This window comes from Styela clava, chromosome 10 (genome assembly GCF_964204865.1).
Source record: "Styela clava chromosome 10, kaStyClav1.hap1.2, whole genome shotgun sequence".
Lineage (NCBI taxonomy): Eukaryota > Metazoa > Chordata > Ascidiacea > Stolidobranchia > Styelidae > Styela > Styela clava.
Window position 1 is genome coordinate 15989930 of NC_135259.1, and position 17647 is coordinate 16007576.

General features: G+C 34.0%; 1 protein-coding gene across 1 annotated transcript; it reads right to left on the reverse strand.

Annotated features, from left to right (window-relative positions):
- Window positions 1–5285: 5285 nt before the first annotated feature.
- LOC120337466 (very long chain fatty acid elongase 7-like) lies at window positions 5286–17245 on the reverse strand. Its single transcript, XM_039405247.2, has 8 exons — window positions 17002–17245; window positions 13794–13938; window positions 12952–13142; window positions 11858–11995; window positions 11248–11353; window positions 9624–9760; window positions 9100–9196; window positions 5286–8236 (listed from the first exon to the last, which is right to left on the reverse strand). The coding sequence occupies exons 2-8, from the start codon at window positions 13852–13854 to the stop codon at window positions 8067–8069; spliced, it is 900 nt and encodes a 299-aa protein (XP_039261181.2). The 5' UTR covers window positions 13855–13938; window positions 17002–17245; the 3' UTR covers window positions 5286–8066.
- Between the last annotated feature and the right edge of the window lie 402 nt (window positions 17246–17647).

Consider the following 17647-nt stretch of genomic DNA (forward strand, 5'->3'; position numbering starts at 1 on the left):
CACTAGAAGACCCCAATTATAACAGTCAGTGCAAACCTCTCCTTTACGAGACAGTCTGGCCCCCCGAACCATCACTGCACTATAATCTAAAAAGATGCGCAATCTACAAACGTCACCATTGGATTTCATGGTAAAAATAATCAGATTTAAAGAATGAAAAAAAATTCACTGCAGCATTCAGGAGTTTTTAGAAAAAAAACGGAGTAGACTATTGGTACATGACGGCCACCACACATCGCGATCGATTCAAACTGTTGTCAAGACAAGCATTACGCTTTCTAACATATCTGCCGTCATGCACTATGCCCTCGTTTCAGTGACAAACAGAGTGTTTGTTTTATCGAACTAATATCTGGACATCTTGGAATCGGTGTCCTAATGCAGTAACAATGTCTGCATCTTCCTGTGTTTGCAATTTGTTTTTGTTACTTAAGTTAGTAGAGTTTTTATTCATTTTTCTATATGATTAACTGGCACATTTCTTGGTATTGTAAACTTTATTAGAGGTTTTGTCATTTCAGCATTTTTTTGACTTTTCTCAAACTTCCATGTTTTTTAGTTACAGGATTTTTGTGTCCATATATCTGTATGTTTTCCTTTGGAAATCAAAATAACTTATCGCAGTACTTATTATACAAACTAGGTAACTACACAAATGTCTTGCTTAGCTAATTCATTTAATATTTTCGTTTCTTTGTAGTTGCAGTGAAAATACTGAAATAAAGTAGGTCTGTATTGAGGTCAGTGGGTACAAACTCTGTCTGTCTGTACCGTACGTAGTCTGGCAGTCTAGCTATGTCAGTACAGCAGTATGTTGAATACTCAATTCTTTTATCGAATTTCAGTGCCAATCTGCCAATACTGCAATATGGCATTTAACATTTTTGTATTTTTGTCCATTCCAGTATTCAGATATCAAAGTGAATTGAAATTATTTGTAAGTCATTTCCAATTTTGTTAGAATAATTGATAGTCTACCGCAGTACTGTGATATTGGAATACAATTACATGGTTTGAATTCCTGTTGAGTGGAAAAATAAATATGCAATACTGAAATAGAGCCCATATCTCTCAGGAATTTCATAAATTTAATATCAACAAACAATTCATCCAGGCATTGCTGCATTGTCAGATTGTAGTTCCAATTCAGTTGCTTGTTATGATGGTGAAGATAATTAAATAAGTTATGACTTATTTTATTTTGGCATGAAAAATAAAATTCATTTTTTATTTGCCAAATTGAATTCTAGTGACAATTAAACGAAAAATGGCAAATAAATACCCACTCAATATTCTCAATACTGCAATACTCAATTTTAATCGCGGAAATCGCGCCTTACAGACTAACTAAAACACTGATCAACCTAAAATGGCGCTAATAATCGCCAAACAGCACTTATGATACAGTGAGTATTTTCATCGAATCAAGTTTTCAAGAATCTTTATGACTTCCAATAATTTATAAAAATTTAGGTTTTAGTGATACTCACGTAATAAAAAAGCGGAAGGCAATTGTTATCGTACTTGAATTTGCTTAAGTTTTGTTACTCATCATCTAATCTGGCAACTACAATTGGAAGGAGTGTCCACGTCACGGATGACTAGTAAAGTCCCCGCCTCGAATCCTTATGTTTTCTTGACCCTTGACCCAAAAAAGTTTTGTTCCGAGCAATGACATTAATGTCATTGTTCCGAGTGATCTCGCCCGTTCGTGTTTACTTAGTTTTTTAATCTGATCCAAAAAGTTTGAAAAATAAGTTAGAATACTGATGTTGGAATCATTTTTGCTTTATATATTGCTATGTGTTTGAATCAATTCAGTATATATTTACGATTCACGCAACTGGATCCCAAACATCAATTTCTTATCATCTGGAACATTTTTTTTTAATCTGAAATAAAGTGCAATATGAATAATACTTTAAAGATTATGTTTTTACCGGCCTGTCCTGCGCACCTGGGGTAATAATTACATTGTATCCTCGCAGGGCCGGTACTAGTAACTGCTGGGCCCAATTAGAAATCTGATGGCGGGCCCCCTACTTTCCATATTAAAATTTATGAGTGTTTATATTTTACAAAAAAAAAACATCTATACAAACCAAAAAAATAGACATTTAATACTTGCTATAAAACAAATCTAAGGTAGTGTGGATACTTTCAATGTTTTACTTTTAACATCAAGGAAGGCAAAATAGGCAATCACATTGTACTCTTTTTTCAGTAAAATACTTTTCTAGCCTTTTTATTAGCAAAATCATTCAAAATATTTTCATTGTAAAAGTTTTTTTTAGAAAACATTACAAAAATATTAATCTGAAATTCTGAAATAAAGCAGAACCGTAAGAATTTATTTGCTAATGGTGACATAACTATAATTTAACATGCAAAACAAATTTGTATTATGAGAGAGATTATTTAATTTTTATTTTACGTTGTCAGAAATTTTTTGTACCTCAGTACAGTAGTATTTTGTGCAGAAAAAGACCCCCGCTAGCACGAGACCCCTTCAAGGTGTGAGGCCCAATTTGATAAAATCAGTCGAATTGGCTTGAAGCCGGCCCTGATGTATCGGGATGTCAGCATATCGGCAATATCAGCTTTCTGAAATATCGGCGTATCGGTATCGGCGATTTTTAGTTGGTATCGGCGACAAAAGTGGTATCGGTACATCTCTAGTTCATAGCCTTCATAGTTTCAAATCATACCGGAATTTCATTTGAAATTAATATTAGATAATTTTAATGCTTCGTGTGCCATCCCGCCCATTTTTATCCGCATCAATATAGTCGTTTAGGCTACTGATAACTCTTCAATACTTGACTATGACTACTTATCGATCTCGATCGGTAAGTATGTTTATAGGTATTTTTGTCTGTTTGTTTGTTTGTTAGACCAGGGTTTCCCAAACTGGGGTCCGTGACGACTACACAGGGGGTCCGCAGATATATTGAGAGTCTGAAATATATACATTTAACGTATATCCACTGTTACTTAGACATTCATAAACGAGATAAAATCGTAAGTTAACGCAATCGCGAATGGTAATTGTTACGAGACCTTTTAACAATGGGAGTGAAAAAGTTGTTGTAAATGTAGACGATTGTTGCTTTCAGCGTCTGTGAGGTAGATCTTTGTCACAGGGCTACGTCGTCGGTAATAATTGATTGTATGCGTTATTGAGTTATCACCAGTCAAGAACTTGTGCGACTTTGCCATGGTCATCTGAGCCCCGTTGATGCAAGAAAGAGGCGTGAACCCCAGTTGAGTTAATTATGAGAGACTATCCAAGACTACACAATTAAATTAGTACGCTGTCTTAGAGTTGGGCCTATGAGTTTGCTTGTCAGAAATTGATCCGTCACATGTCGTTTTGTGTTGTTGTGTTCTAAATCCAAATGGAACATTATCCTCCCTCCTTATTTAAGCACATGAATTGGTATAGGATGGGGGTCCGTAAAAAATAATATCAACAAATAGGGGGCCGCGACCCAAATAGTTTGGGAACTCTGTGTTAGACACTTTCGTATGTTACGCGAAAGCGAGGTTGAATCTCCAAATTTTGCATGTGCATTCATCATATCTCCGACCAGAAGTCAATTGATTTGGATGAATTATGTCGTATAATTAGCGAGTTATCAATTGATTAATGATGAGACACGCGGTGTCGCTATTGAGTCAGAGCGAAGAGAATATGCGGAAGATCGATAAGTCAGCGGTCTCCGATCGCTATAAAATTGTTATTAATGTTTAGGGTTCAGGCCAAAGGTTTCCGAACTTTATTGGACGCGGGCGAGGATTAGAATCGGAAGGATGTTCGCGGGCCGGAAAAGTGTAAGCCCGAAAGACGGTTTAGCTGGGATTCTGTGGATTCACTTTCATTTGACATTTTCTTTGAAACATGTTCGTTCGACTCATAATGGCGCTTAATGTCGTATTTCTTCAGAAGTTCGTTTGCAAAGAAGACAACTCGCTGAAGTTTAATTCTTTTCAATGCAGAAATACGAACCCTGACATTTATCCAAGAAACGTCTGTTTTCGGCATCTAGTTTTCGTTCGCTTTTCGACATCTCTGAGCTTTCTTATGTGACTGATAAATAAATCCTAATACCGGTACGTATAATTGAAATAGTGGTATAATTGGATTGTTACAATAAACAAGTGCTTAAACTCCACTGTAATAATGATGTAGTAATTGGCGGTATCTAGATCGCAAAAGGATGAAAACAAAATCTGTTTAACACCATTTCACTCAAGCTCGGTGGGCCATTTTAAATTGTCATGCGAACCGGATTTGGGAACCCCTGGTTTAAGCCAATGGAACCATTTGAAAGGAATTAATCAACGTAAGCGTATTTTTCACCAAACAAGCATTTCGCCAAGTCAACATTAGCACTTGCGGCTGGACCATCATTTGCATATTTAGGATAGGATGGGATAGGATTTACATATTTATCCCGGGGGAGAGGAAAGCCGATAAGACGGCTTATCCATATGGCGAACCACGGCCTCTCGTCCGGTTACCATTCCAAGTCGGGTATGGGATTAGTTATATTGTTCGTTTTCGGAAGCATGGACTTGGTGGTGGAGGAAGCCGTAACCGACCAGCGGTTACGTGAACCACCCAATGACGGCGAGGGGTCCAGCAATCCTCTCGCACATAACCATCCCTGCATGGGATTCGAACATGCGAACCCACGCAGAGTAATTAGAGGTGCGGTGGCGGGCGTATTCCTAACGCTTAGCCCATTGAGCCACACCGCCGAGCAGAATTGTTATCCCGGAGAGGGGAAAGGTCATATGGTTAAGCCGTCTTATCGACTTTTCTCTCCCCCGGGATAAATATGTAAATCCTATCCTAAGACGGCTGAATCACGTGGTCAGTCACGGCCTACGGTGTCGCGTATGGAATTAGTGAGCCAGTTACTTGTTTCAGATGCGTGGACTTGATAGTGGAACCTGACCGACCAGCGGTTTATGAACCACTATTTGTCTGCGAAGAGTCGAGCAATCCTCTCGCACATATTTATACTGGTTTTTCTCCACCCTGGGTTAAATACGAAGATCCTACCCTAAATATCAGGCTTCGATGAAGTTTTATGATGTACCATTTCCTTGAGAGCAACAGTTGACAACTATACCGTGAATCATTGGCTCTCCCGCTCGTCCACTATGTCGGAAACAGGAATAAATAAACAGGCGAAAGCTCAGATGATCCTATTGACCACAACTAGAGATATCCTATAATTCTAAATTTACTCATATTAAGTGAATGTACACACAAATCAAGCTTAAACATATTCCAATATATTTAAAATCGTAGTATATGGATCTCAATACACAGAAATAAACAAGTTCATTGAAAATGTCCAAACCCATAAAAACAAGCCAAAAAAATATATATGAATTCGAAAGAACATTAAAGTTGGTACATACATACTTTCAGATGTAGAACATAAAATTGAAAATGAATTTTCGGTATGGATAAAAATTTCATTCGATAAAAACAAATCAGCAAAACAATCTCAAAAAATAGCACATGTATTCGTCTTCCACAGCTAAAACAAACTTGCACAAGCATTTTACATCAGTATAACTTAAAAATAGCATTGCACCTGCGTATCTATTATTTAGCCATTAGGTGAGGTAAGGTTCCATTTATCTAAAATTATGCTACAACTTTTAGTACTTTAAGGTTTCTCAACAGAATTGTTAAAACCGGTCAAACTTAAAATAAAATAACATGGAGGAATTTTTATACAATATTTCAAGAGTATCACCAAATAAAGTTATTAAATGGACACAGATGGCATCATGCCCACATAAGTTGGATATCACAAAATTGATTAAATGAATGTGAATAAAACGAGAATAGTTAATTAGGAGTGACAATCGTTGACTTTTTCAAGTGAATTCATCTCATCATAGTTTGTATTTTTGAATATAGTAATACAAGCACACCAAATAAAAAAAAATATATAAAAAATAATAAACATTTCATCTTTTATTTAGCAACATTACAGCTCGTTTTTATCAGTTACATAAGTCATGTATGTATATTATTCCTAGTTTACTTCCAGGCAGGAATAAATAACCATGCAATATTTCATTAAAGTTGCCTCACTAGTCATAAATACGGTAAACAACTTGCGGTAATACGGTAAACCTCAATAAACCAAACGCCCATCTGCAATAAAGTGAAAAAAATAAAAATTTTATCCCTGACGAAGTCGGATATTTTTACAAGCTAGATAGCATGAGCATCTTTGTCAAACGCCTTTTATAACTCAAAAGCACAACTGAAACTGTATAATCCCGAATATGAAGCTAGGATGTCAGGTCATCAACAAAAACATGGAATTAAGTTCTGTGTAAAACGTGTTTGTGCTAAACAACATGATTGCGGAGTGCAGGAATGCACTGAAAATTTTTATGCCAATATATATTGCAAAAGTGATGTGTAAAAATGGGCAGCTATGTATTATTTCTAATGTCAACTTTAAGTTACTTTCAGCTGGGATTTAACGAAAATGATGTAAAATGATAGAAGAATAAAATTATTTTACACACAAAACAAACATTTAAAGCCATATACAGGACTTCACCATCCCACCGGGTTTCTCAAACTAAACCCCCTCGCACCTCCAACAGAATGGTTTTATAGGGTGACAAGCAAAGGCGTGCCATTCATGATGACTACATTAGGTTAAAGTTGACTGTGATTTATTCAATTCTTTTCTTTCGTTTGTTAGCTTTTTTAGTAATAAATGGAGAGATAAAAATAACTGAACAAAAGTGGGCATTTTTATAGAAAAGCAGGAAGCCAAAAGTGTCGTGAGTCTGTGGAAAGGGGCCATGAAGATGAACCATGGAAATTTAAGAACTGCTAGTCAAGCAATGTGGTCCCCAGTAAGTAAGTGTATCAGTGAATAGCATTGCTTAATTAGTAACTGAGCTAGCTCTAACTGTCTTGTGAGAAGTGATGGTGCTCTGTACAGAGGCATACATTTGACATGAATAGAATGGCATTTTAATATATATTTCAATATTCTTGTATGCAAGATACTTCGGATTATAAGGGCAGATTTTTTGTACTGGCCTACTTTCAACTTTGATGTCTGTCAAAACTATGTGTAAAATAGACTGGAATAAAAAAGTATTTACTATGTAATTCACCCTATGATATTCTACAAGATCTTGATTACAGTACTGGCATTACATCAGTACAAAACAACTTTTTGGCAAAGTTACGAAAATTACCTAGTAACACTGCGAAAAACATAAATATAATAAAGTTGGACGGAGCGTTTGTGATTTTTACAACATCAGAGTTGGATGTTGCACTATCGTTTAGTATCCATCTAAGAATAGGTAATCGTACATGTTCACTGTCTAAATGCTGAAGTCGAAATATGTTGAGTAATCTACTCCAAAATGTTGCACCATTTGGTGTTTCGGATAAAAGCATGCAAAGCATAGGAGCACATTGAAACATAATAAAAAGAACATGGAAACATATCTCAAAGGAATTGAATTCGAAAACAAATGCTCATTTCTAATATTGTGACAAAATTATTTGTGGCAAATTCTCGAGTTATAAGGTCCCTCCATTTTAGTGCATAAAAATTTTTAAATCCCAAGTAAATTTCTTTGAGATTTCAGCATTTTTCACAATAATTATACCAATAGTACAACAAATAAAAATTATCCAAAATACCCGTTATTCTACTATTTATTACCAAGAAGTCAGAGATTTTTAGAATTACAAAAATTACCAGTTTTATTATAATATAAATTGTGGAAAACTACTTTATAAAAATGTTAATAACATATCGAGGTATGTTTTGACCTCCTTAATAAAATAGTATATCTATAAATAAAAACAAGATGTTGAAATCTCTCAAAATTTGTCTACATCATGAATATAACTAAAAAAGTAATTCAATTTTGTAAATTAACTTGGAAATTGAATCGAAATCTGTTAGGAAACCTCGTTAACAATGGTGTGTAGGCATATGACGAAAACATATTGAACTCAACAGTTTATATTTATGTGCTAAATGTGTTTATTTGACAGAGATAGGCTTTCTCCTTTGGATGACACTTTCTCCATTTCCTATTTCCTTAGCGGGTTCAGAGGTCAATTCTGTTTTAGGTTCATCTTTCACTTTTTGTGAGGGTCTTCTGCTGTAAGCTTTTGTCCAGAAGTCAGCAAACAGAATGAAGAATATTGTGCCTGAAACAAGAAATATAGTTTAGCACAGCGATTTCCAAACCTTTTGTTCGTGCGATGCCAAATTATCAGGGAATAAACTCACAACGCACTTACACGAAAAAAAAAATGCTGCTTTTAAATAAAACTCAATTTTGTGATCGTTAATGTGTACTTTATGCCTATTAAAGTTTGTAAACTAGAGGCCTAAGGAATAAAGGCAAAAGGTGAACTCTTCTTCCTCAGGTCTGCCTGATTTTTTTTTTGAAATGCTCCTGCATTGCACCTTTCGGGAACTGCTGGTTTAGCATTTGGAGACATTCTTGTGATACTGCTTTACAACTCATTCCAGCCTTGAAGCAAATATATTGAACTGAGGGTCTAGATTGGTGCCATATTCTGTTTTGCTTATATGCTAGGTGTGATAACCTGAACTAGAACAAAAGATCCATACAAATTGATTCCAATATGGCTAAAGCGTGTGTTTTTGAAAGAAAACTGGAGGTCTTGAACAAAGTCACACAGTTCAAAAGAAAAGGGACTTATCTTAGAGCTAAGTTACAGCCATTAAAATGCCAAGACTTGCTGAAACCAAATAGGATATGGTAGCGCATTAAATACCTTTTTGGACTTGGACCAGTTCAATTCAATATGATCAGAAAAACAGATACGAGGAAATAAATTCTGCATAACTGAAGTTTTCGCAAAAAACTTTGGACATAGAAGTTTTTTTGTTATGAAAATAAACAGGTAAGAACTAACTTTATTCGATATGTAAATGATAGCCATATTTTTAGAAAATTGATTTTCATTGCGATTCTTTCAAGACAAATTCCATATAAAGTATATGGAATCTTCAGTTAGCAACTCTTAAGAAATACTCTTACCATAAGCACCGATGATGTATTTGAAAACCTCTGGGTATTTGCAATTGGTGAAAGCAATGACATAGCCGATGTGAGAGAATACAACAACAAATTGAGTCTGTAGGTGTAGAATAAAAAGAAATTGATTAGTATATGAAAAAACACCTAGTCTAGCAGTATATGAATACAGTTGCATGGAGTGAAATACAATTATACAACATCAATTTTGCCAATTACTTTGAGTAGTGTGATTAAAACCGGTCGGAATTACAGACATTCAATTGTGTCAATAAACTAAGTCAAAACTTTCTACTAAAACTCGAGAAAAGTATTCCTTTTTACTTAGCAGTCTGTTAAGAAAAGGCTTGCATAAGCCAAAGTCTTCACTATGAAAATTGATTTTTTTCCGACTTCAGAACTGGGGTTGAACTTTTAGACAATCCAGACTCGAGAGTCAGAGCATAAATTCTCTCCGACTCTACAGCTGCTATCTCAAGTCAAATTTCCAAATTTAACAAGAACTTAGTTGAACAATTCTATCTCACCATCTGGAACACAGTGAGATATTTTTTCCACCAAAGGTATTTTTGATAAGCTGGTCCAAGAGCTGCGATACCATAGTACGTGTACATAACAAGATGTACAAAAGAGTTGATCATTCCATGGAATGTGCCGAGGCCACCTGAACAAAATGATAACGTTAACGCAAGTCGTCCAACCATCTGATAAGCTTTCAAAAACATGTTTTACTAAGTTAGATAAAACTTAAAAAGTTAAGGTAGATAAAACAGTGAGTCCTAAGAATCTGTAAAAATGTTTTTTTTTAGCAGTAACAATAAAGATTCACATATTAAGCATATTTTTCATACAAGGTATTTATTTCCTTCGTACTATTAACACGTCTGTGAGCAAGCAGCCATTACAAGGTAAGGAAGGAGCTACTATATATTTACATTGGGATCTTCTATTACACCACAGGTGAGATTGTGGTAGATGAATGTCTAGTCATTAGGGCTAGGAATGGTTAACCAGTTAACCGATTTTAGATGGTTAACAGTTACGATTTCTTTTAACCGTTAACTGACATCTCAGGTACAAATCATTTTTATAATGTACATTTAAAAAAAAAATGATTACGTCATCGCAAATTTATCTCCTGTGGCGTTTAATTCAAAAGAATATCACTAACTGTATTGGACTATTGGTGAGGACCCAATAAATGTAAAAAATAATTGAAGTACCAAGATTGCTGATTATGAAAATTTGACAATGATAAATTCCGAATTGGTTTTCGGTAGAAATATATTGTTCCCAGTTTTATTGCAACATTGTATATTCAATGTCATTCAACAAGTACGTAGTTGATGCTGTTTTCTTTATGATATCTCAGAGTAGAATTTGCATGTCGAACACTGAAAATTTGTCACATAAATAACATTTAATAACGAATTCGGGTTTTACTAAAATACTTCCACACGCTGCATATCTCTTGCAGCAGAGCGATCATGAAACTATCTCCATTCGTGAATAATTTTGAGCAATACTGCGATAAGATCACCTGAAATTGCTTGTAACCATTGTGACGTAACAAGCTAAAATTATAAATTATTACGTCAAACATCACGTTGCGGTTAACCGGTTAACTGGTTAAATTTACCCAGTTAACAGTTAAAGTGTTTTCCCTGAAATTCCCAGCCCTAGTAGTCATGGGATGGAATGTCATTTTACCACTACTAGGTGGGCCACAATTTTATAAAAATCAACTTTGAATTTGATGAGTTTCATATCGTTGAATCTTAATTCAGAAATTGGTTGTCCCCAGGAAATTAAAACAAAGTAGGAATGGAAATAGTATATTTCAAAAACATTTTTTCTCAAAGTTACAAATAATCAGAATTAAAAATTACTTTGTGACAATTCTGAATGAAGAGGAATTATGCCCAATGGATTCGGCGTCCTTATCATAGCGTTGAATTAAATATTTATTCAGGATATTTTACAATTTTATAAATCTAATTATTCAAATGCAGACATCTTCGATTGAAATCTATATTTTGAGTGTTTCACTATAATCAATGACATTCACATGAATAAAAAATTGTTCGAGAAAGGCTCATGAATATCGCACAAGAATATAAAGATTGTATGAACATTTATTACTCCTTTTACCTGGAGAGAACTTTACACCGAACCACCAAGTGAATGCCATGATGCTATGATGGAATACATGAAGGAATGAAACGTGTTGGAATTTCTTTCTTGCAATGAAAAAAACCTAGAGAAAAAAGTTGTTCATTTTAATTGCATGAATTTTGTAATGATTTTTCTCAAGATGTGAGTATACACATGGTCAAAACAATTCGAGACAGAGTCATACTAGATTCCATAAACAATAATGAAATAGATAAATATGAGTCAAGTCATGTCATCGCTAATATTTTCATCTTGCATTAAACTAATGTTATTTTGAGACTCGATCTTTAATTTTTCAATGAAACAATGATCTATGTGGTTAAATGTATTTCAACGAAACATTTTTGCTATTTCAAAAAATTGCTCAAAATAATCTTTGAGTCGAGTCTCTTTAAATGGTTAGTCGAGTTCGGATAGAGTCGTTTAGCTGGCGCAAGGCAAGAAGAAAAAGTTACTAATTATCTAAATTTAATTAAAAGCAATTATTATTTTAATCAAACCCCCTTCACAAAACAAAAATAATATGCTGTTTAATCAAAGTATAATCCATGTATTATTGAAAACAAATTAAATTCAATCATCTTACCGTATCTAAAAATTCGATATGTTTCGAAAGCCAGAAGAGATAACAGACTCTGACCATTCTTAATGCTTGCGGAGAATTTGAATAATCACATTCTTGGCAAGTAAATGAATATCCAGTTGCCCAACCAGACATCAAGAACTGAAAAATCATAAAACAAACTTAAATTTCATTACAATTGTATTAGCCTACTTGAGTGAATTCAAACAACTTAACTGATTAAAATTTAATTTTCAATTTTTGAACAAGTTGTAAGTAAACATACTGAAATGGAAATATTGATCCAATCAAACCACACAGATAAGAAAGTAGGATGGGAAAAGTGGACAGGATTTCAAATAAATGAAAGCACCAGTCAGTACTTGGGAAAATCCTTTTAATAATTAATTTGTAATATCCTACTTTAGAAAGTTACACCGCAAACAACACATTAGATCCCATTCCCAGGAAAACTTGTTTTAACCTTGAATTAAAATGAAGCTCAGTTCTATGAAATATTTAACAGTTTGAGTCATGCATGCGCACAAGAAACTTTGAAGAGATTGAACACAATTGTAAGAAGTTTTATAAGAATGAAAAGTCCTTATGATCATATCACATTAACACTAGAACGGCAAGTTCTTATGCCATGCAAATATGGAAGCATAATAAGGAAATGAAAAACTGCGCTAGAAGTTATTATGAGTGAAATTTATAATAATATTGAAATCATGGCATAATCATATTATAGTCTGTAACAGTGATCGCCAAAATCGAGTAATTTACTATTCTGATTTTCGAATACATTCTAAAATAATATTTTCAAATTTTGAATATCTTTTAAATTAGGTCAAGTAAATTGAATACACAGAGAAGTATACCAATACAACAGTTTCAATTAACCCGGTAACTTGAAAAATTAAATTCTTGAACTTTATCCCTGTAATTCAATTCAGGAAAAAACAGATTCAAGATATTTCCGATCTCCTCCAACATTTATTCCAATTTTGAGTTATTCGAAGGACTGGATGATCCTCATTGAAAAATTGTCTACTTTCTTGTGGATTAAAATATCATTCTAATTTATTCAATACTAGTAAACCTGATACATTACAAACCTCGTAAAACAAGAAGAGTGCAAATATAACCATGCATAGATTGTAAAGAGCAATGACAGGTCTGAGCTGAAGAGGTTGACGTTTCTTCATGTACTTAGGACCAGCATAAAGTACCACCCAAAGATAGATGATAGTCGAAACCATATTTGGAACAACAGAATTCATGAGCGGATATTTCAATGCCCTCGGATCTGCAACGAAAAATATAACCAGTGGTGAAAAATGTAGGAAAAGCACAAAATTAGAATGCAAAATAATATTTTATAACATTACAATTTGTTAGATTTATTAAAATGCGATGGTCACATTCGCAGGTTAAACATTTCAGGTTCAACCCTATGCCCACCACACTCAGGGTGTACTATACTGCTGAACCAGAAAGAATCCTTCCAAAAATAATAGATCCTCACATATCAGTGGCTGCTTATACAGAGCCTTGTTCAGTGCGAAAGGCATGAACAAGCGATTTTGATTGAGTTACCAGTCTATATCACCGCATTTAAAAAATTTTGAAATAAATACACATACAAAACAAAACTTTGTCCCTGTGAATAAAACTGGTCTCATCGGAAATGGTGAGAGATTTTTTTGAGAGGCTTACTCATCATATTCAATGAACAGTGAATGTAACTGGTGGGGATCAGGCTATTATTCATAGAATTTTCGAATTTAATTTGAAAAAGCGGCGGAGAAAAAATAAGGGCGAAATCATGTGGCAAACGTGGGCTCCTGAGTTTATTTCAAACACTTCAAAATTCCAATCTAAAATATGATAATTCTGAACATGTCTTGAAATAAACCTTTATTTCTTTTATTCTATGCAAAATGAGATTAAAAAATACCTGCAAGCTCCATGGTCTCATTGTATGACCGAATAAGTTGATTTACCCAGGACAGTCCCATATTGTTGTTATAATTTGGAATGGAGAATTGTGAATTACGCAGATTATATTATGTTACAAGAGTGTGGCTATAGATATTTACAACCTGAAGTGAAAAAAAAATATTCAATTTAACATATTCAGTAATAAATAGTTTCTAAACCTAGAATTCCAAAACACTGCTAAAAATTGTTAATTGTTTGTCATCATACTCGGCTTGGAAATAGGCGTATCGTGCCAAGCGCTAGAAATATGCTTGTCGTGTCGTGTGACAACTCTGATTACCTGCACGGGTTTGCAGGTTTGAATCGTGTGGGAGATAATTATGTGCGAAAAGATTGCTGTACTCCTTTCTGTCCTAAGGTGCTTCACATAATCACTGGTCTGTGCATTTGAAACAAATAACTGGTTTACTATTCCCACATCCAACACGGTCTGGTAAACGGACAAGAGTCAAAATATGATTAAACCGTGTTATCAACTTCCCTCTTTTCTGGATATAAATATGAAAATTCTGCTCAGGGTCCCCTGAGTAGACGTTTTACATTTGTGCTGATCAATCTGCTTTATATATAAATATTCTAACTGAATTGATGTTATTGAATTCACTGCATGGGGAATTAATTTCTATTTTTAAAATATGAAAATCTGTTCAATTTGAATTGAATTCTTCTGTGAAGATAAATTCAACAATCAATTGTACATGCAGCAGCATCACAAGTTTCCTGTGTTAACAGCAGCACGCAATCGGAAACTATTGTCTTATACAATATTTAATCAATAAAATAATCTTGATATAAAACGAATTATAACATGTTGTGGCCAAACAGAAATACTGGTTAATTACAAAATTCATATATAATAGATAATAAAACGTTTCAAGGCTTGAGTGCATTGAGATGAAACACTATAGTGGAATTACCAACAAACTTGAAAGGTCAATACAACAGATATTTCAGAATATGATAAAAGTGAAAATTCAATCTCCGCTTGTAATGCCTTCTGTATATGTTGAATGATTCATAAAAACCCAATCTCAAATTACTTTCTACTTTTCAACATATACCATAATAAATTGCGCTAAACTGATTTTAAAAATTTATCTTTATTCTCAATAATGCTAGTGGGTGATAGCGTTGTGGGCAGGCTCAATCATTGACTTAGTTAACTTGCAGTCAGGTCGCCATTTATTAAAAGTGACCTCAGAGTCAAGTCATATAAATGGAATTGATCGCACTTGACTCAAATCAAGACTTGACATTTGGGAACTTCTATTTAACACTGGATTGAAGCATACAAAGGCTCATTGTTGTATTTGTATAGGTGTGAATTCTTTGAGTCAACAGAAGAGTGAAACATCATAATTTGTCATTTTTGTACAAACTGACAGAGCCTTGTTCAGAGCAAAAAGTGTGAATAATCGTGATATAAGAAAACTAACTGTTGATAATTATGCTTCACAAATGTTATGAATATTTGAGAGTAGATGGACAGACTAGAAGTAGAAGAATATATACGTTATTATGTTAAATATTTGCTAATTTGCTAGAACAGGGATGTCTGAAACAAATTGAATATTCGAATGCATTCGGAATTCATCATATTTATTATAAAATTTTCTCAATTTAAGAATAATTTAGAACATTTTTATTTTAGAATTTGAGAATTTCGAGCCGTCAGACAACTTCATCGAAACAGACGATATTTTCACCAGTAAGAAAAAACACAGTGAAAACAATGACCTTTTATACTTATATTGTTTTAGTTGTGATCCCATAAAAATATAGTGATTTTATGTAATTTTTCACATGAACTTGCCACCAATTTAGAATGTATTCAATATTTCATATTGGAAAATATTTTTCCACAGTGTATTCATAATAGTAAAATATTTGGTTTTAGCCATCCCTATGCTAGAGACATTTATATCCATGCAGTTTTGCCTTGTAAATTGTATTTATTCTTGGTCCCGAATTATATAGCTATCTTCCAAAATCAAACATAAGATATGTTTTCATAACCAAATAGGCAAATTCTTCTATTGCTAAATAATGTACCAACAAAAATATTAAAATTTGAAATATATTTTGACTATTCTTAAGTCTTTGGCCACTCATATAATCCAGTAGACCAGAAAAAACAGAGTACAATTGAAATTTTAACGCTCAGACGTTAAAATAACAGTATTCCCTTCTAAGACTTCTCTATTGTAAAATTTAGACAACAATGGCTATCAAATATCATATTAAGTACTGTACCTACTGACCTAATAACAATACTACATTCTAGACATAATAACTAAATACCGAAACAACACTGTAATAGTAAATTTTATTTTTAAGTTATGAATACTGGATTCGTACAATCCAATTCAAGTTCATAACAAAAACTATCAGCATATATTGGAATTGTACTCCCTAAGTAAATTTATTTTACAAGTTCAGAAGTTTGTTTTTAACTTTACTACAGTACTCCCTATCAATAAACATAAAGTGTAATGAAATATTTGATAAAAACTGAATAAATTATATAATTGGGCATACTTATATAAGAATATTGTACAATAATAAGTATAACTCCATTTTGACTCTGTAATCCGCATAACAGAGGACAAAAAATGATATAAACAAACTTGAATCAAACTTTTCACATAAGTCAGTCAGTGGTGACTTGCAAATCTTATTTGCAGAAACTATCGAACTTTAAATCAGTAAAAAATAAAGTAATATTGGAATTTGGAACAGCATAATTATATTCAGATATTAGTCTACCTAAATTTATTAGGTCTTGAATTACTGAATTACATATTTCTAATTCTAACATCTGAACATCAACATATAGCCTGGTACCTTAATCTATTAAGTTACCATATAAGTTTTAGTCCTGTAGTCAGCATACTGACATAACCCAATGGAAATCAAAGCAATAGCAAAAAAATCTCACAATGAGTAACTTTCTACCCACCAGGGAGTCACGTGGATGAATTATCTGTATATAGGCCTATTAAACTTTAGTACACTTCCCCGAGTAAAGAAACGACAGGCAAACTTTGACACTCCTTTTTTTCATTGAAGGATTCAGCCATTTATTTATTCAAATAACACCGCCCATAGCAATTGAATAAACAATAATGTGTTACGTCATAAAGAAAATATGATTATGCCTTTACCAAACTGATCGAGCTGACTTTCTCCTTCCGACGTTATAAAGTTGTGTCCGTTGAGTTATCGTGACCGGAAGTTCACAAGTTTGCTTCCACACGTTCAGATCTCTGTCGCGCGTAATCACAGGCAACTGCTCTACTCGAAGCGATCTCTCTGCCATGTGGTACACGTGGAAGCTACATTCGAATTGGCTATCACAATATTATCCAAACTATCGATACTCTTTTTAAAGGCAATACCTTTTTAACGGCCACACCCCATAACTACTACTTCAAGATATTTCTTAAATTATAAAACGCGGATTTAAAATCACCGCCCTGCTCACGAGACGTGACCAAATGCCGGTTCCCGTCATACGCAAGTCTGTGCGTGATGACCGCGTGACGCACGATTAGAGAATTTAGCACGAGTGTACACGCAACGACTATGCGAACGCATTGGCTTTACTAAATCGCCGTCGACTCGTTCAGAAAGGTACCGGTACATTCTCAAAAGGCTATCCATGGTACGTGCATAACAAATCAGTAGGCTAATAAGAATCAGAAATTGGCCAATACCATCTGTGTTAACGGATATCGCTTTAAAGGACGCGAAAGAGGGTTTATTTTTACAAACAAAGCCAGCGTTGCGAAAAACGCAGTGGGTGGTTTA